Source organism: Cuculus canorus, chromosome 20 (genome assembly GCF_017976375.1).
Source record: "Cuculus canorus isolate bCucCan1 chromosome 20, bCucCan1.pri, whole genome shotgun sequence".
Lineage (NCBI taxonomy): Eukaryota > Metazoa > Chordata > Aves > Cuculiformes > Cuculidae > Cuculus > Cuculus canorus.
In genome coordinates, this window is record NC_071420.1 from 11,455,251 (window position 1) to 11,474,934 (window position 19,684).

The window sequence follows — 19,684 nt, forward strand, 5'->3', positions numbered from 1 at the left end:
TTGGATTGCAGGTGAGTTTGTTATCACTAAATTGGTCAATTTGTTATGAGAAAAGAAGCCACCAAGATTAAATGTACTTACCAAGGTTAGCAAAACTAACCTTGATATGATGCCATAAGGCAAACTGAAGCTCAGATGCATCCTGGAAAACAGGCTGAGCCAAGCAGGATGTGATAACTGAGAAATGCAAGGACTAATGATCCACTTTTAATACCTTATTAGGATGATTTGGTGAGAAAGCATGGAAAGTTCATCAGTGAAGGGCTGTGAAATACCCACTAGAGATGGCACAAAGACTGTAGAGTAGTGCATGTAGGATTTTGGGGTGCATGCACAGTAAAAATCAAAATACTATAATGATTTCTCAGAAAATGTATGAATATACATGACTTTTCCGGGAAGTCCATGACTATTTATCTATCTGTAGTGTCTAAAATCGTGGATCTCTGTTGAGGGCTTTATACTCGAGTTTTGGAGAGTCCATCCCCCTGAGTGTCCAGAACTTGGCAAACTCCGAATGAAACAGCATCTCTCTGGGTGATGAAGAGATTGGCTACTGCACACCAGGCAACACATTTTGGTTAAGAGCGTGAAGCTGGGACTTGCTGAGGAGGTGGGGATCAATGTCCAGGTCCCCTTTCCAGGGCTGTGTCCCCACCACTCCCCCCTCACGGAGGCCCTGGGGCTGGAGGTCAGAGCAGCTCCGTCCTGTTTCCACATGCACTTACCCCTCACTTATTTAACAGACACCAAAAGGAGAGCTATAATATCAAAGGACATTCAAGACAACCCCCCTGCCTGCCATTCCCCCCACCTGCTCCTGCGCAGCCCCAGTGCAGAAAGGAGCTTTAGCTGAAAGTATTTATTTTTCATTTTGAAAACTGTCGAGGTTTAAGGGCAAGTGAGGGTTGGGGGTCACCGTCATCTCCACAGGAGAAAACACCTTCAGGTCTCTCTGAGCAACCTCTTCAGAGCTCAGGTTTCGTCCGGCTCTTCTCGGCTGTGACAGGGGGCACGTTGGCAGCACAGCGAAAGCTGAGGTTGTCGGAGGCCGAGTCTGGTGTGTTGCCCATTCTTATGGGGAAAAAAGAGATGCAAAGTTAGGGAACCTTCCTAGTGAACACTTGCATCCTTGAATGTGACCCTCTATAACAGACGAGGAACATCTTCCACTTCCCTTGAATAACTTAAGCATTTAATTCTAAGTACATGATGGGAAATACAAAAGTTGAGAAGCAGTTTGGAAAGGATTTATAGCAGGAGAATTGGTAGCAAAGGATTTATAGCAGGAAAATCGGTGGCAGCATATGCAGTATGTTTTCCTGACTGCTTCTCAGAAAGACTAAGTAGCAATAAACAAATGTCTTTTAAGATAAAGCCAGAAGAAATCACTGTGAATTTTTATCTCTTGTGAGGGTGGGAAGGCCCTGGCCCAGGTTGCCCAGAGCAGTGGTGGTGCCCCATCCCTGGAGGGGTTCCAGACCAGGTTGGATGGGGCTTGGAGCCCCTGATCCAGTGGGAGGTGTCCCTGCCCATGGCAGAGGGATGGAGCTGGATGGCCTTTAAGGTCTCTTCCAACCCAAACCATTCCATTATTCTATGAAACAGCGCCTGGACTTTGCCCTGACCTACCTGGTAGTAACACGAGCTTTGTGATTTGCAGACCCATCTGCAGTGTCAATCCACGAGGCACCTCTCAGGACGTGCATTTTCTGAGCACGCTGCCTCGATGCGAGTCCCGGGGCCGGGTACTCTGATGCAGTCCACTCCCAAGTGTTTCCCAGCAGGTCGTAGAGCCCTGAGATATGGATTGGTTTGCATCAGGATTATGAGAGCATAAGTATATAATATAATCATTAAGGTTGGAAAAGAACTCCAAGCTCCAGTCCAAACATCAGCCCAACCCCACCGTGCCCACTAAACCCTGTCCCCAAGTGCCACAGTCACATGGTTTTTTAACCCCTCCAGGGATAGAGACTCCCCCACTGCCCTGGGCAGCCTCTGCCAGGGCTTCACCACTCTTGCAAGGGCTGCAGAGGCACTTTGGTGGATGGCAAAGGGGTGCAACATTTCAAGCATCATTGGCAGAGCATGATTTAATGGTGAGACTGGGAACCAGCAGCTCTTTACCATGTTGAAAACTGGCCCCTGTGTCTTTCCAACAAATTCCAAGTTTAGTGGGTCTCATTGTTTCTTATCCGCATGAGAGCATGGCACGCGCAGCCCTCAGAATGCACTGGGGATTGTCAGGTAAATCACGTAATTGACTGCTAATAAAAGCAGAGGATGGTTTGGTGCATGGACGTGCGCTGGGTGCACGAGAGCCAGCACGGCCCTGGCAGCCAAGAGGGCAACGGTGTCCTGGGTGCATCCAGCACGGCATCGCCAGCCGGGCCAGGGAGGGGATTGTCCCGCTCTGCTCCACACTGGGGCGGCTCCACCTTGAGCACTGTGAGCAGTTCTGGGAGACACAGGATTAAAAGGATCTAAAGGTACTGGAGAGCATCCAGAGGAGGGCACGGAGCTGGGGAAGGGTTTGGAGGGGAAGAGTGTGAGGAGCAGATGAAGGCCCTGGGTCTGTTCAGCCTGGAGAAGACTGAGGGGAGACCTCATAGCGCTCTGCAGCTTCCTCACATGGGAAGGAGGAGGAGCAGGCGCTGAGCTCTTCTCTCTGGTGACCAAGGACAGGAGCCGAGGGAATGGCAGGAAGCTGTGCCAGGGGAGGGTTAGGTTGGACATGAGGAAAAGGTTCTTCCCCAGAGGGTGATGGAGCCCTGGAACAGCTCCCAGGGAAGCAGTCTCGGCACCAACGCTGACAGTATTCCAAAAGCATTTGGCCAACGCCCTCAGCCCCACAGAGCGAATGTTGGGGTTGTCCTGTGCAGGGACAGGAGTTGGACTTGAGGATCCTTATGGATCCCTTCCAACTCAGGACATTCTAGGGTTCTGCCAACTTCAGTAACAGCCATTGGGACTTTTACTGGGCTCGGTTACTCTACCAAGATGCTGATGTGGTCCCATGTCCTATCTGAAACCTCGCTGCAATTGTAGGACTTCATAATTAAGCGCTGAATGTACAACAGGAGGCAGATGCTGCCCCCACAGCCAGGGTCGGGATGTCTGCTTCGTACCGTAGTTGTTCTGAGGAGGGAACGCTGCTACCGGAGAGACACCGTGATAACCATCTTCCGCTGTGTCAACCCTTGGGAAGTTGCCCTGGGGAAGAAAGATCACTCTGAGCAAAGACTGAGGGTGGTGAGGGTGGAGACGACATGAGGTCCTGTTCTTCACAGGGCTGTGTTATGCTTAAATGATGGAAATAACTCCCTGTTGCAAAATAGAACCATAGCACCATTAAGGTTGGAAAAGCCCTCTCAGCTCATCCAGTCCAACCATCAGCTGGACCCCACCGTGCCTGCTAAACCCTATCCTGAAGTGCCATGGCCACATGGCTTTTGAACCCCTCCAGGGATGGATACTCCCCCACTGCCCTGGGCAGCCTCTGCCAGGGCTTCACCAGCTTGACCAAGTAACTCCACACAGCATTTCTGGCCAAGAGAGGCAATTACCCATCCTAAGGCAACCCCCTTTCCAACAAAATTTATGTATGAATTTTTGGTGATGTATGAAGTTCCGGAAGCACTGAAAGCCTCGTTTCCCAGGGAAGCTGCGCTAGATTGCTCCTCGAAGGGTATTTTGGACAACCCACTAGGAACTGAATTTCACTATCCTGCAGGTAAGGCTCCTCAGGCAGCCGCGCAGCCCCCTCGGGAACCACACATGCTCTGCGGTTGAGTGAAACACCCCCCTCAGAAGAGCTCAGTGTTGATGGGATGAAGTTTAGGATCTTACCTGCCACAGATTTGTACGGTTCGGCTGAAACTTGTTTCCCCAGGGATACACCCTCTCTGCCAAGGAGGAAGAGATGCCCATTACCCCTGTGTCAACCCAGCCTTTGCGTTTGCTTATTTCTAACCAAGCTTTTGTGTCCTTTTCTGCTCAGCTCAGGCCACCGAGAGGGCTTGTAGGAACAGGGCCAGCTGCCAAATCCCTCTGGCCACTGCCAAGGAGGCAAGGTGAGGTGGGAATCAGCGATTGCTTCCTCTTTACAAACCATCACTTGTGCCAGGGAGTCCCTTGCTCCTCCCAGTGACCCCAGCTGCTTCATGCCAGCACCACTTTGGGGGGTCGCTCCTTGTCCCAAATCCATGAAATGGTATTTATAGCTGACAGAAGTGCTTTGTTTAGGAAGACACATTAAGACTATAAGATAAGCCACTTCTTCTTCCTATACTACTACTGCTATTACTATTATTGTTACTGCTACTATTACTATTAATTTACTCCCAGGTGGTTTAGCCTCCCAGATTAACCTCTGAAAACATCTCTAGATGGAGGTTTGGACTGATAGAACCAACATTACTCGATGGCTAATGTGGAGAAAGGCCCGAGCTCATGGTACATACGCTCCAGTCCTCCTCTGGCAGCAAATTCCCACTCCTCCTCTGACGGGAGCCTCTTCCCTCTCCAGGCGCAGAATGCCTGCGCGTCGTTCCAGCTGACATGCAGCACCGGGAAATCCAGCCGGTCCTTTATGCTGGAGCCAGGACCTGAGGGCTGTGGAGGATTGCATCAAACAGATTTAGATTCATTTTATAACCTTTTCAATTCAAAAAGTACACAACAGACCAAGGCAGTGACCAGAGATGCTGTTTTTCCCCCCCCGTTCCAGTCGATAGGGTTCAGTGCACCATGTGTGGGCTCCCAGCACGGAGAGAACTTGCCACACCGGATTTTTACCTACCTGTCGCCAAAAAGCCTTCTCGATCGGCAGCCACCACGGGGCAGACTGGGAAAAGAAAGGACAGAAGGATAAAGCCAAACTGCCGACACCCCCTGACACCATCCTACAGCAGAGCGTGCAAAGAGGAGCACTTGTTAGTCTGGGAATGATTAACGCTGTACTTTGATTTGGGTTATCGCAGCCATCGCAGAGCAGAGGCACCTGCTTTTAAAAGTGAAAACAGACCAAGTAGCCCACATTGGTCAGGTTTTCTATTTTAAGGTTTGATTAATAAAGCACTTTGAAAGGTGTTTTGCTCTCTCCCAGCTCCCTGGAGCGTCTCGGGAGTCCGGCCTGACAGTGTTTGGCGAGGATGGAAATAGAGAAGGGCCATCGATCAACCCGGGCTCAACCCTGCCCTGAGCTTCAAAACCAAAACAACCCAAGGCTGAAGTAAACCAGGCTCTGCACTGAGGCAGCTGCTACTTAGTGGAAAAGCGATAGCAGCAAGGGTCTCCCCTTCTGGGTTTATTTTTAACTGAGAACCAAGAGGTCAGACAGGGACATGCTCAGAAATGCCACCTCCATCATCATCACAATCCCGTGGATTCAGATTTACCTCCAATTTTTGGGTGACTTTTTTTTTCAGCTCTTCAGACACGAGATCCTCAAAAACAAAGCTCCAGCCAAATGCTTCTGCTTCTGTTTTGTATTTCTTGTCTCTAACAAACTCCCTGGGGAAGAGTTCTCCTAGAGTCACACCACTACACACGGTGATCTGCACACACAACAGGTCCAGAGCAAAGCAGAACATCCTGACCCACAGACCCCCCATCTGCGGAGTCCTGGCTCCTCCCCAGCACTGTTCCAGTAGTGCTCGGGGAGATTTAACAGATAAAACAGACCGTTTGCATCTGTTGTGAGTTTTTATGTTACCCCTGCAGGTAAACTCACCCCCTTCTATGAAATGTTACAATTGCATGGATCAAAAATCCCTTAAAAGCCACTAAAACCTGTATTTGCTGTTTAGTTACATGTCGCTAAAATGAAAAAAAAAACCCATTACATTCTGTTGAATAATCTCACAGCACTTCTGTTCTGGTTGTTTCCTATCGCCTAAGTAGCTGTAATTGCCTTTCTGGTGTGTGTCTGGGCATGGAAGCATTGCTTTTTTCTAAACAACGACCCAGCCAGGCAAATAAAGGCATTTTCCCCAGTGCATCTATTAGTGTTTGTACAAGGACATCCGTAAAATACGTGGAGTGGGCTGGTATTTGCAAATGGAAATTGAAACTATAGGAACCTGAAACAGGACAGCAGTGATAATGAGAAAAACATGCAAACCTAAAAAAGCAATCAAGGAGAGGAGAAAAGGAAAAAAAGAAAAGGAAAAAAGGAAAAAGCAAGGGGAAAAGGTGAAAAGGAAAAAAAACCCCAGTATATTTGCAAGCTACACTAGGAAGATGCTTCATCTTCACAGAATGGGTTGGGTTGGAAGGGACCTCAAAGCCCATCCAGTTCCACTCCCTGCCATGGGCAGGGGCACCTCCCACTGGATCAGGGGCTCCAAGCCCCATCCAAGCTGGCCTGGAACCCCTCCAGGGATGGGGCAGCCACCACTGCTCTGGGCAACCTGGGCCAGGGCCTCCCCACCCTCACAGCAAAACATTTCTCCCTAAGATCTCATCTCAATCTCCCCTCTTGCAGCTCAAAAACATCTCCCTCATCCCATCTCTGCACTCCCTGATCAAGAGCCCCTGTGCCCACGCAGATGGTTTATTACCAACAGACACATTTTTTGTTCTAACGGAGCTGCTGTGAGCACTGAAGCGTTGGCTTTCAGACCCACCTCCCCCTCCCCGTGGCTGCCGGAGCCCCTGCGAGCGGAGCAGACTGGAACCGTTGCTCTTACCTGAAATCCCTGTTTGTGATGGGATATTTGTCGATAGCAAAGGGCTCCACCGTGACCTCCCTGACGGGGCCCTCCTCGTTCCTCTTCTCCAGGGAGCCAGATCCCATCTGAAACTTCCCTCCGGGCAGCTGCACCATGCTTTCATCCTTTCCAAATGCTAAAAGGAAATCAGTGTGAGAACTTGCATATGGTAACCATGACCGCGCAGAAGAGAATGCGTTATTTGCCAGGAAGCCACTGTAGGCATTAGAGGGAGGGTCAGTGATTGCGATGAGTGTTTGTGTAGCTCTGCATGAGGTTTAAAACACTCAGAAGCCACATTTTCAGTGCCTGCCTTGGGAAAGGCTCCAGGCTCCAGGCAGGAGCAAGGCGGCTCCTTTAGGCAAAGGTCACTGTGGCAGTGGGGTGAGCCCCCAGCCCCGCACTCACCCTGCAGGGCTCGGCCACTGCCCAGCACGCACCAGCACGCCAGCAATGCCAGCGCCTCTCTCCCGACTGCCATCCCAGAGCTGCGGCGAGGCAGGAGGGAAGCAGGGCTCTGACCCAGAAGAGCTGCGCAATGGGGAAGTGTTTCCGGGGCCTGGCGTTCCCAAGCACGCGTGGCTGGCACAGGATCCGTTCTTGGCTAAATGATGAGCGGCATTTCGCCTCTGCGCATGAAACGCATCTGGGTACCAGCACATCACCTCCCCACCCCAAGCACGCAGTTTCCGAGCAAAAGCAGCTTCGGGGGCTTGTTTTCATTTAATAAGTTGCTTTTATAGTCATTCTGCCAGCCCCTCGTGACTCGGGGAGTCCCAGCTGCTAACAAAGCACGAGGATTAGGGAAAATCACTTAGGACAGCAGGTTCCCCTCCTATAAACCCAACCACCTCTCAGGCGCTTGACCCAAAGGCGCCATCCTGCCAAGAGCCAATGGTCCATAAACACTGCCAGGCAGCAGGAACAGCACTAAAAACCTACCCTTTAGGACAAGGATGACAACACAGGACACAACACATTTCAAGGCACTGGGGAGTACCCCGATTCCTCAGTTTTATTTATGAGCAAGCACAGAACTACAAAGCAAGATGTTTAATCCACTTTACAGCAGACTGGAACTCCAGGTCCGAATCCACATGGCTCCGGTGGCAGAGCTGGGAGCAGCACTGTCACCACCTGCCACAGCGAGTGTTGAAATCAATCGTGAAATCAAGGGCTGGAGCCACCCCTGGCTCCAGAGGCTGCAGACAGAGGGAACAGGGCAAGGGCTGGGCACAAGGAAGGCAGTTTTAAATAACCGACACACACAGCAGCACAGAACAGAAGAGTTTATTGGGTAAAAAGAAAAGCAACCTCAAGTCGTACGCTTCAGTGAAAACAAAAATAAATAACTGATTTTTAGAGCCAAATATTTGAGTAGCTGCTAATATTTTGAGTGGCCAGGATTACCAAAAAGGGGCTGCTCATTACTGCAGGTTAACTTCCGTTGCTGGGAAAATCCGCCCCAGCTAAGGAAGAGTGCCTTCGGGGCGATCTCTTCAACTCTCCAGGGGGCACTCGGGAGCTGCCGCCACCGACAACTGCAGCTCCTGCTCAGCCTTTAAGGGAGGACATTCCAGCTCGCATAATTTCATCCACCAATAGAATGTTGCTGGCGATCACCGTGCTAGAAATATTACATGAATAGTGTTAGAAGATCCATTTTGACACAATACAAAGGCAACTCAGCTTTCTTTCTCCCTTTCATGAGTTTCCTATACGTGGGATCCCTCAATTCCATATCCCTCCCTCAATTTCAACAACTCCCCATTGCTATTTAAAGTGAAAATACCGAGCATTTACCATGAATGAAGTAGTTGCTTTTTGACGTTATAGTTATCCCAGATCCCAGCTGCTGCAGCAACCATTGGCTCACCTACAAGAGAAGTAAGAGAGCCTTTAAATCACCAGTTCACAGAGGTGATGTGAGGGCTGGAGCACCTCCTGTCTGAGGACAGGCCAAGAGTTGGGGTTGTTCAGCCTGGAGAAAAGGCGGCTGTGGGAGACCTTAGAGCAGCTTCCAGTGCTGAAAGGGGCTGCAGGAGAGCTGCGGAGGGACTCTGCATCAGGGAGGGCAGTGAGAGGAAGAGGGGAATGTTTTTCAGCTGCAAGAGAGGAGATCGAGATGAGATCTTAGGAAGAAACTTGCTACTGTGAGGGTGGGGAGGCCCTGGCCCAGGTTGCCCAGAGCAGTGGTGGCTGCCCCATCCCTGGAGGTGTTCCAGGCCAGGTTGGATGGGGCTTGGAGCCCCTGATTCAGTGGGAGGTGTCCCTGCCCATGGAAGGGGGTGGAACTGGGTGGGCTTTGAGGTCCCCTTCAACCCAAACTGTTCTGTGATGCTATGAAAGCAAGGCCGTCTCCCATCTAACACTGGTACTATCCAACTGTGTCCCCGCAAGCTTTATCACAGCACCCCAGCAGATGAGGTAGCACTGCGCACCCAGAACGGCTGTAGCAACAGGGCCCCGCTGGGGCACTCGGCACAACGTGTTATGAGAAAACAATCAACCTCCTGCATTCACAGCAAGTTCATTCTCCGTGGAGCCAACCCAAAGCAGTTTCTTACTGGGACATCACCCCATTATTTTAGGAAGTTCTTACCAGTGTTGAGATCAACACCAATGAGTTGCCCCAATTCTGCGTGCTCTGTCTGCAACTTCACCAGTGTCTCCTGGGGATCATAACCGGAGTTCTGTGCGAGAACCTGACAGAAGAGACATTATTTCACGACGTTCATTAACTGAGCAGACAACGCGATGGGCATTAGCATGCTTTAAAGCCACTTTATTCAGTAGCTCCTTGTACCTTAGGAATGATGAGCAGCGCATCAGCAAAAGCCTGAACTCCAAGCTGAGCTCTTCCTTTGACATTAGGTTTATGTTTAACAAGAGCATTGGCTACTGCTACTTCTAGCGCGCCTGCACCTGGGACCACACATCCTGCAGAGAAAATGGGACACACGACTTCACAGGAAGCACCAATTCCAATCCAAACAGGGAATTTTTGGTGTAGTTTGAGCTCTCCCCTTATCCCTGAACGGACAGCTTGTATCAGGGGAATACTTACACCATTAACTGCTTGCAAAATGCAAGGTGTGAAAACAGTAACTAAAAGCACTTCATGTTGAAACACTCAGCTTGGTGCCCGAGTGCATCGGATACCAAGGAAGCTGATATAAAATTCACCCGTTTTGATGTGAATTACAACAAAAAATCATCACTGTGGCTATAGAGTGGGGGCTTACCATCCTCAATAGCGTTTTTAACGGCACGCAGACCATCTCGTACTGCATCCTTGATCTGCGTAAGCGTATGCTTATTCGGGCCCCTGATCAAGAGGGTGACAGAGCGGGGGTTGTCGCACTTCTCAATAAAGGTGTACTTCTCTTCACCCTGCAAACCAGAGTTATGGAGTCATGTCATACATTTGCTTAATCAACGTATACACATAGGAACAAACACTGAACAGACTTTCAAATTCAGTTCTGCAGTAACAGCACTTTAAGAAGTGATGAGAAGCAGCAGAGCTCCATTTCCATTCTCTCCATTTTACAGATATTAACAGTGTACTCTGGAAATAACAGGGCAACACATGATGACAAGAGCAGGTATCCAGGGCGACGTTCACATACAAGTGGACACTGGGATGTGGAGACAAAAGGAAAGCTGGCATCCAGCACGGCATATCTGCCCTGGCCTCAGGCGACACCTCGGCTGTACTCACCAGCGTGTACTCGTAGACAAGCCCTGCATGTCCCAGGCAGTCAGGGGTAAGATCCTCCACCGAGTTCATGGCAGTACCGCCACAGGCAAGGGTCAGTCTGAGAGAAAACAAGCACTCAGCTCAGAAGTCGCCTGATGCTAAGTAAATCGGAAGTCATTGACTGAATTTACTCTAGCATAGTGTCTGACTGCATTAGTACCGAGGCCACACCTGGAATCCTGCATTCAGTTTTGGACCCCTCACTACAAGGAAGACATTGAGGGGCTGGAGCGTGTCCAGAGAAGGGAACAGAGCTGGGGAAGGGGCCTGAGAACAAGGGTTATGAGGAGCAGCTGAGGGAACTGGGGTTGTTTAGCCTGGAGGAGGCTGAGGAGAGACCTCATCACTGTCTACACCTGCCTGAAAGGAGGTTGTGGTGAGGTGGATGCTGGTCTCTTCACCCAAGTGACGAGACAGGATGGGGGGAACGGCCTCAAGCTGCGCAGGGAAGGTTCAGATTGGACATTACGAAAAACTTCTTCACCGAAAGGGTTCTCAGGCACTGGCAGAGGCTGCCCAGGGAGGTGATTGAGTCACCACCCCTGGAGGTATTTAGAAGGTGGGTAGATGAGGTATTTAGGGGTATGATTTAGTAGTAGACAGGTACGGTTGGACTTATCTCAAAGGTCTTTTCCAATCTAGGAATTCTATGACACAACAGTAGTATTTTGCCATGCAGAACACCAAGCTACCTAGGCTGGGAACAGTTCGCTTGTGTTTAACAAAGAGCTCTTCACAAAAAGAAGCTTGAAAGTCTACTCTGTAAGTGCCTACACCTAAAGCATACTGATAGCTCAAACCACCCCTAGCAACACCAGTAAGAGCTGGATAGACTGAAGCAGACTTTTTAGTGCAAGTCCTTAAAGGTGGATTCAAACTAGAGTCGAGTCACTGTTCACACTTGGAAGAGCAAGTGATTTAACCTTCTCCTCTCATCAGGAACTGACCTTTCCATGTTCCTCCTTTTAGCTCTCCGCAGAGCAACTATACCTTCTTTCGCAAGTGCATCCAACGAAAACGGGTCAATTCCCTAGAAACAAAGAAAGCAGCCATGAGGATAAAGAAAAAGCCAAAACCACCCTCCCAGACTGGCAATAGTAATTCCTCCTCAGGGCTCAAAGAACCTCTCAAGTAGGAACTGTATGTACATATTCAAAATGAGTAAAACAGCACATAGTGTGCAATGAAAGAAAGCTAATATTTCAGCTTAATTTTTCTTGTTAGCTATACCATTCACCTCACCTTCTGGTTGATCACAACAAATCCTTTGTCTGAATCGCCACAGACTCTTTTTTTTAAGTCTATGATTTTGTTCACTCTGTCTTCAATGAACTTCCTTTCTGCTTTCACCAGCTTCTCTCTCTCTTCTGCACTTTTATAGAAGAATCCAGAGCTCACCTCTCTGATAAAGAAAACAACAAGTGAGACAACTGTCCTCTGTGCTGCAGAAATAAACTTAAAGCGTAAGGAATCAATCCTTTCAGCTACATTCTGAAAAAAACCTCACGAACAAAAAACCAAACCAAACAAGAAACACTCTCCACAAACAGCACACAACACCAAGCTGTTCCTGGTCTCCACTTTAGAGCTTTTCCATTTGGAAATCTAAAGTATATTTAGATGTTTGCTCTAAGCACAAAATAATGCAAGAGAAAGGAAGGACTTCCAGCCTTTCTTCAATAAAACAAAATAAAACCCAGTACAATGCTCTGCCTCTCAAAGACATTTCCTCAGCCACTAGCTTTTCCCTTTTCCAAAAAAGGGCTGCACCCACCTTCTATACTGCCCACCTCACTCTAGAAGAGTCTACAGTTCTTACTTAAGCACACCTTAAATCAAAGTTCTGTAAGACAGGAGCGTTTTCTGCTCCTCACCTTGCTGCTGTGTACTTACGTTTTCTCATACTCTAGAGATACATTGCAAGTAAGGACATAGGCATCTTCCACTCTTTTCTTCATGTCAGGATGACGAGCACCATGATCCAAAACCAGCCCCCTAATCAGCCTGAAAGATTAAAAAACGTTTTGTCGATGCACACAAGATACTCACTTTGCGGAAATGCAGAAAAGCGACTGTCAAATGTGAACTGCCTGCACGCTTGTGTCGGGTGCAAACAGCGATCATGTATCCCACTTCCACGGGCACACCCGTGTATTTTTTCTCATACAAAAAGCACACCCATTTCAGTGCAAAAAGGGAATTTACTCTGGCATAGTGTCTGACTGCATTAGCTACTGAGGAAAGCTAGTGCAGAATTCATCCATGCCACCAAGGTAAATAAGAGCCTACGGATATCCAATGAGATGTCTACAATCCAGTTTCCATTTATGGAATGCTATTTTGTATTTGTGATGAAGAGATAAAAGCCTAAAGTGTAACTGAGCTACAGACACAGTTACTAAAAGTGTATACTAAAAAGTGTTATGTAGAAGTCTAAGTCAGTGTTACTCTGCTATTCAAAACTCTCTTGCCATCAAGCTCAGTGACTGGGGAACTTCTGCTGTCTAGGTAATTCACAGCTGAAATACCTATTTTTGCCTTTCTTTCATGCCCTCCCCAAAGACTCTTCCAGAGGCAGCTTTAAGGCACCCAAGTTCTAAAAAGACACCAAAACCCCAGGCTACTGGGATGTAAAACTGAGGCTCAAGGATACTCGCCACTTACGTTGTGTCAGTTTCCGATTTGTGCTTCATCTCCATTATCTCTATCATGTGGAGGTCAATAGGCTCATCCGGTTTTCGGACTGTCAAGACAGAATCTACTACAGCCTGGAATAAAGGGCAGGGAGAAAAGCCCCCAGAGGGCCATCAGTCTTTCCAAAGTGCAAGTTCACATCTTTTCATCCACCCTTCCCTCAAGAAACGAGAGCAGTTTAAAACTTGCACCTCTTTGCACAAAACAAGGCAGAAAAGACAGGTCACTTGCCTCCGTTAGGATGTCAGCAAGCTCAGTATGAACTTTAGTACGGAGGGATGTTCTGGCAACATCCATAAGAGTCTCCCTATCCATTTCTTTGGTTACTTTGACCTGCTCCAAAACTTCAAGCGCTTTGTCCTTTGCAATCTCAAATCCTTCTGCTACTATTCTGGGGTGCAAACCCTAACGCAAGGGAAGAAGGGAAACCATTAGACAACAGAAAACAAACAGTACTTTTTCACATGTGGAACCTGTAGTTTCAGGCAAAACATAGGGAATATGCATCCTACAAAGACAAGAACGTGTACTGTCCTTCTGAATACATGTGAAAGGAATGCAAATCCTTTCAATGCAGAGGAAAAGTACAGATTATTCTTGCACAGAATTAAAACCAAGGGAACTACAAAGCACACTTGGGTGTTCACTGTGCAATGTGAATGCCTTTTTTGCAGCTTATACTATCCAAAATACCCAATACCAGCGATCCCCTTGTAAACATACAAGTAAAAGAAGCATCTTAACTGGTACAAAAGAGGTAACAGCAGGTTATCAAGACATAACCTTATTAAAAGCTTCAGTATCCACAGTAAGTGGGTTTAATTTTCAAGTCTCCCTCTTCCACTTTTCCTCCATTTTACAAGTTCCACGATGCACTCATTTTAAACATAAACACACACTCACTTTCATGTGTGACATATTACCAGTTTTAGGCATTAAACACAGAACAAGTTGAACTGTCTCAGATGAAACTTTCCACTCGTCCACCTACAAAAGAAATGCTGCACACATACCTCAGAAATGTAGAGATCTGCCTGCTTTAGGAGTTCTCCAATGATCAAGACATTTGAAGTGGTACCATCTCCAGTGATGTCATCTTGTGCTGTAGCTACTTTTGCTATCAAGGAGGCTGTCGGGTGTTGTATTTGCTAAACAAAACAAAAGAAATCAGTCTTACTGCACTGGTACAGGAAGCAATCCATCTGAAATCAGCTAAACAAAAGTATTTAAGGACTCGATGATGTTTTCATGATTCATGTCAACAGCTTTCAACAAATAACACCAATGAGCAACGGAGCTAAGTTTGATGCCAAACTGATTGAATTAATCGATGCAACATGACTTCCCTCCTCAGATCATGCACGTGTACACAAAAATTTTAAGAGCCAAACTAGTCCTCAACTCACCATGAGCTTGACAGATCCCTTTTCCTCTTTGGGCTAAGGGTACACCATCACAACCAGACTGCTGCTGGCACTAAACCCAGCGTCTTTACAGTTCATTTAAGAATCTCTGCATGATCAGTGCTGTACACATCCTAGCTGGTTTGCTGTTCCTTTGGCAGTTTATTTTACTCACCCTTATGAAGCTAAAGAACCACGGAATTACAGAATGGTTTGGGTTGGAAGGGACCTCAAAGCCCATCCAGTTCCACCCCCTGCCATGGACAAGGACATCTCCCACTGGATCAGGGGCTCCAAGCCCCATCCAACCTGGCCTGGAACCCCTCCAGGGATGGGGCAGCCACCACTGCTTTGGGCAACCTGGGCCAGGGCCTCCCCACCCTCACAGCAAAACACTGCTTCCTAGGATCTCATCTCAATCTCCCCTCTTTCAGCTGAAAACTGTTCCCTCTTGTCCTCCCTGATCCAGAGCCCCTCCCCAGCTTCCCTGGAGCCCCTTTCAGCACTGGAAGCAGCTCTAAGGTCTCCCTGCAGCCTTCTCTTCTCCAGGCTGAACCCTAACTCTGTCAGCCTGTCCTCAGATGGGAGATGCTCCAGCTTGTTTCTTGCCAGTTCCTCTGCTAAGTAGTACACTTGGTGTTCCAGCCTTGAGCATCACGCCTATCTGGCCAAGCTCTACACATGACGTTGGGTTACTTACAGAAGCCAATCCTTTAATTTAGGGAGCACACTTCACTCAGCATCTCTAGTGGCTGACTGAAGAGTATTTTAACTTACGTTTAAGCCTACAAACCTACAGAACAGTATCCACATTTGAAGAGACTGGTGCTTGGTAACTGCAGTTAGTGAGAGATAAAATTAAATAGAATAATTTATACTGTCATTTAGCTTTTCACCACTTTTTTTAAAGCACTACCTTTAGTGGGAAAGAATAGGTGTAATTAATGCTTCCTGTCTGTCAGATCACCATGTATATTAACTTCAAACTTTAGAGGAACCAGTGTAACACTCCATGTGTGCTGTCAGGCTATGTTCCCCCAGGGATGGGAGCACCCTGCATCCAACAGTCCCCATCCACAGTCCCCCTGTGGAGCCACATCATCTCTTGTGTAAGCTTCACCCTTATAGGAGGGAAACTGTGACACAACCCCAGGCAGGAAAATGAGATGAGCTGCATCCACCACTCCGATTTTAATGCCTCCCAAGCCACGCACCCATGAAGAACCCTGCTGCTCTAGGCCTGCTCCAATACAACAGACGGATGCCTTCTGTAAGCAAAATGGAAGGCACCAGAACTACCACTCTCAGCTCCTGTTTCCTTTAAACCTGCTCAATTAGCACACAATCTTCATTCAAACCCTACCAAGCTGCACTTATCCGATGGGACATTTGCTCTCAGAGCTTAACACCGCAGAAATGTGGGCTGGGGGCAGCAGGGTCGTGTTCCCTCCGCAGCGCCAGGCACCGGAAGGTCACACGAGCAGGCTCCTTCCTCCTAATCCTCCCCTAGAACGTTTGCACCCCCCAGCTCACCATTTCCTGCAGCAGCACGTTGCCATCTTTGGTCAGCTTGATGTCCCCAGCCCCGGACACGAGCCTGCGGGTGACAAAGAGCAGGGTGAGCAGCGCCCGCCACACACGGGCCATTCATTCCGCCCCACCCGACCGCCTGGGCGGCTTCTGCCTTTGTTCCCATGTTCCCAGCGGCGGCTCGGCCTCACGCGAGTCCCGGCTGATGTCTGTGGGGTGTGCCCCCCCCCAGCTCCCCTCACGCCTCCCCTCAGGCCGCGCTGAGGCGCCCCCCCCGCCTTTTCCCCCTCCTCTCCCGCCATAACCGAGGGTCCCCTCACATCTTCATGGTGCCCTTGGGGCCCAGGTTGGTTCGCAGCACATCCTGCAGCCCGCGGGCCGCGCTGATGTTGACGGCCAGCGCGGCCTGGGCGCGGGCCACCTCGGCCTTGGGATTGAGCGCCTTCACCGCCATGACCACCGCGCCGCGAGGGGGGACCCGGACCCGCCCCCTCCAGGGCCCCGCGAGCCGCGCGCTCCGATTGGCCCAGCGGCGCGCAGGACGCGTTCTCATTGGCTGAACAGTCTGTCACTCATCCGCATCGAGCCACGCCCCTTCAAGTCGGCTCAGAGCGACGCTCGCTCATTGGTCGAACACCGTGCATGCCTCGTTTCCATTGGTTAGAACGCCTGTTACTCACCCGCCTCTCGCCCCGCCCCTTCCGGGCAAAGCCGGCGGCGCGCCTTCAGCGTTCTGATTGGCTGATCGGCCTGTCACTCCTGTGGCCCCTCCCGCCCGGCCATTGAGGGCGCGCTGCGCTGCGAGGGGCGGGGCCGCGCCGTAGCGCCCTCCCCTTCTAGAACACTCTGAGCCTCACGCGCGCGCCCATTGGTCCGCAGGAGCGCCTGGCGCGTTCTGATTGGCTGAGGCGCCTCTCGTCCCACCCGCCTAGCCGCGGGGCACCACGGGAAACGGGAGGAGTGGGATAGGTTTGTATAGGGAGAGTGGGGGTGGTCGTTAGTGGAGGCTGAGGTTGGGGTAGGAGGGGGAGGGACCGCGAGGATAGATGATTAAACAGCGTGACTTAACAACAGATCGGTAGAATTAATAGATAAGCGGGCAGGATTAATGATCAAAGTGGTTCCTGGTAAAAATGCAGAGCTGAGGTCAATCCCGGCTCCTGTGCTCTGAGAACAGAATCTCACCTCCTCTGCCCTCAGCACAGAACCTGAGCTCTTCTGCCCTTAGCACAGAAGGCACTGCCTGAACAGCCATCACACACCCAAGCCCTTCCTGCCTGGAGCTGTCACAAGGCTTTCTAGACTTGGGACAACCCTTCCCAAGGCCATGCAGAGCTTTCCTGAGTTCAAATCTCTCTGTGGGATGCTACTCGCCTGCTGAAACCGTAACAAAACAAACCATGCCAAATCCAGCCCTGGGAGGCTGCAGTGCTAATACTGGAGGTGCCTAGATGCAGTGCCTGGTTAAAACACCTGAACTCCCAGCTCTGTCCTGGATTCTGTAGCCAACAGCTACAACACACAAACATTTTGCTATCCTTGTTTCTCTGTTTCGTAATCTGTCTTTGCCTTGATTTCAATACAGGATGGGGGATGATGTGATTTAGAGCAGCCCTGCAGAGAAGGACTTGAGGGTGTTGATTGATGAGAAGCTCAACATGAGCCGGCAACGTGCGCTCGCAGCCCAGGCGGCCAAGTGTATCCCTGGTTGCATCCAAAGCAGCGTGGCCAGCAGGGCGAGGGAGACCCTTCTATTCCTCTCTTGTGAGTCCTCATCTGGAATCCTGTGTCCGCTTCTGGAATCCTCAACATAAGAAGGAGATGGAGCTGTTGGAACAGGTCCAGAGGAGGCTACAAAGGTGATCAGAGAGCTGGAGCACTTCTCATACGAAGACTACGATTCTATGATGTTCTCTCGGGGCTTTTCTCAGCAGAGGGCAGCCTAGTCAAACTCATCCATATTGTAGGTTATGTTTTCCTTGCTGCTGTGCTGTGGCCCGGGTGGGTGATACCCTTCGGGAAGGCAGGAATTCTCCATCCTTAACACCTGTGACCTATGGAGCTGGTTGCTGAGAGTTGGCCATTCCCCAGGCAGGCTCAGCTTTGTGAGGGGAATTATTACTGTAGGAAGATAAAGCACTTGTTCTGGGAAAATTTAGTTTGAATTTTAGATACTTAAAGAAAAAGGAAAGCCGTTATCAAAACCATTCTGGTCTCTTGTGTAAGTGGTTTCCACTTTTTTGTACAGATGGAGAGGTTTCATCATCACATAGAATCATAAATCATAGAATAGTTTGGGTTGGAAAGGACCTCAAAGCCCATCCAGTCCCACCCCCTGCCATGGGCAGGGACACCTCCCACTGGATCAGGGGCTCCAAGCCCCATCCAGCCTGGCCTTGAACACCTCCAGGGATGGGGCAGCCACCACTGCTCAGGGCACCCTGGGCCAGGGCCTCACCACTCTCATCATGAAGAAATTCCTCCTTAATTCCACATATACGATCTCAGTGCCATGCTTGTATCACATCCATATGAGCACCCATCCATATGAGCTGGGCTTTTCACTCACGAACATCCTCTTACAGCTTCCAAGCAGAGCTGTCTCTGTTTCTTTCCTGGATCACATGTCTGCAGGTAATTATTTTATGGTCTAGTAACATTTCTTATTAGCAATCTCACATTAAATCCCCATTTTGCAGTGTTTTTAGACACCAGAACAAGCCTTTCTTATTTTTTCAGTCTTTGTTCTGCATATTTGTTTTTAATGCATGGTAAAAACACAGGATAGATGCTTTAGGCCTAAACTGTCATTTGAAATCAATGGGTTTAAAACAAATTACGTTAGATTAGAATCAAAATATTTAGCTGAATTACAATCAACATGTTGTTAAACTAAGCAAAATAAAGATAATATCCTTCATGCAATATTCAGCAGCTGTTCTCTTAGTCAAACCATGCACTGCTTATCTTGGCACAAAACCCTCCAAGATTCCCAGTAAAGGCAGTTTTCTTTCATCTTTATCAAAATCTGTTTTCATTTAACCTCATTCACAGAAGTGATTTCTTCATCTGTTTTATAAACATACTGTCCTGCTGCGATAAAACCAACAAACAGGACCAGCCCCAACAGTGAAATGACACCAGTTTTGCAGCAAAGGAGCTTGGTCCCATCTTTTTCTGACACAAGAGATACTGATAGATGTTCCTGCTGACAAATGATCATGTGCAGAGAAAAGCATAAATGAAAATGTGGGAGGAGAGGCACACAAGGCTATTGATTTTAATTAATACATGTAGTTTTGAGGGCTAATACTGCCAGAATGGCAAAAGAGAGCATGCACAGAACGTGACTGATGCATCCAGTCATGCAGAACAGTTTTCACGATGGGCAGCAGTCATAAGACTCCTATCACAAGTGAGTGGAAGCAGCTAAATCAGCTAAATCTGGCTTCCTTGACCTTGAGTCACACAACCAGCCTCATAGTTCTGGGCTGGCAGCCTCCTGTTTCCTTGCCAATGCCCAAAGCCCTGTCTGAGGGAAGCTCTGCTGGGAGATGCCAAAACACAAGCAGACAGGT

General features: G+C 49.1%; 2 protein-coding genes and 2 non-coding genes across 6 annotated transcripts; all 4 read right to left on the reverse strand.

Annotated features, from left to right (window-relative positions):
- Positions 1 to 33: 33 nt before the first annotated feature.
- Positions 34 to 7,381, reverse strand: SUMF2 (sulfatase modifying factor 2). 3 transcript variants are annotated; one of them, XM_054084916.1, is made up of 9 exons: positions 7,125 to 7,381; positions 6,696 to 6,852; positions 5,403 to 5,533; positions 4,805 to 4,849; positions 4,467 to 4,617; positions 3,853 to 3,908; positions 3,132 to 3,216; positions 1,633 to 1,798; positions 34 to 1,074 (listed from the first exon to the last, which is right to left on the reverse strand). In XM_054084916.1, the coding sequence occupies exons 2-9, from the start codon at positions 6,838 to 6,840 to the stop codon at positions 969 to 971; spliced, it is 885 nt and encodes a 294-aa protein (XP_053940891.1). In that variant the 5' UTR covers positions 6,841 to 6,852; positions 7,125 to 7,381; the 3' UTR covers positions 34 to 968. The 3 variants fall into 3 exon arrangements, with proteins under 3 accessions (XP_053940891.1, XP_053940890.1, XP_009556964.1); XM_054084915.1 differs by having other exon boundaries at positions 5,403 to 5,547; positions 7,125 to 7,283; XM_009558669.2 differs by having other exon boundaries at positions 5,403 to 5,517; positions 7,125 to 7,282.
- A 609-nt stretch (positions 7,382 to 7,990) lies between these two features.
- CCT6A (chaperonin containing TCP1 subunit 6A) lies at positions 7,991 to 16,597 on the reverse strand. Its single transcript, XM_054084910.1, has 14 exons — positions 16,427 to 16,597; positions 16,110 to 16,173; positions 14,187 to 14,321; positions 13,405 to 13,578; positions 13,144 to 13,247; positions 12,373 to 12,483; positions 11,722 to 11,881; positions 11,427 to 11,509; positions 10,441 to 10,537; positions 9,962 to 10,109; positions 9,523 to 9,656; positions 9,319 to 9,421; positions 8,520 to 8,592; positions 7,991 to 8,343 (listed from the first exon to the last, which is right to left on the reverse strand). Exons 1-14 carry the CDS (start codon positions 16,558 to 16,560, stop codon positions 8,271 to 8,273), a joined length of 1,593 nt encoding a protein of 530 aa, XP_053940885.1. The 5' UTR covers positions 16,561 to 16,597; the 3' UTR covers positions 7,991 to 8,270.
- On the reverse strand, positions 12,602 to 12,745 carry LOC128854213 (small nucleolar RNA SNORA15). Its single transcript, XR_008453192.1, has one exon. It is a non-coding gene; the product is annotated as a small nucleolar RNA SNORA15 (small nucleolar RNA).
- Positions 13,696 to 13,827, reverse strand: LOC128854214 (small nucleolar RNA SNORA22). The gene has a single exon (XR_008453193.1). It is a non-coding gene; the product is annotated as a small nucleolar RNA SNORA22 (small nucleolar RNA).
- Positions 16,598 to 19,684: the final 3,087 nt, after the last annotated feature.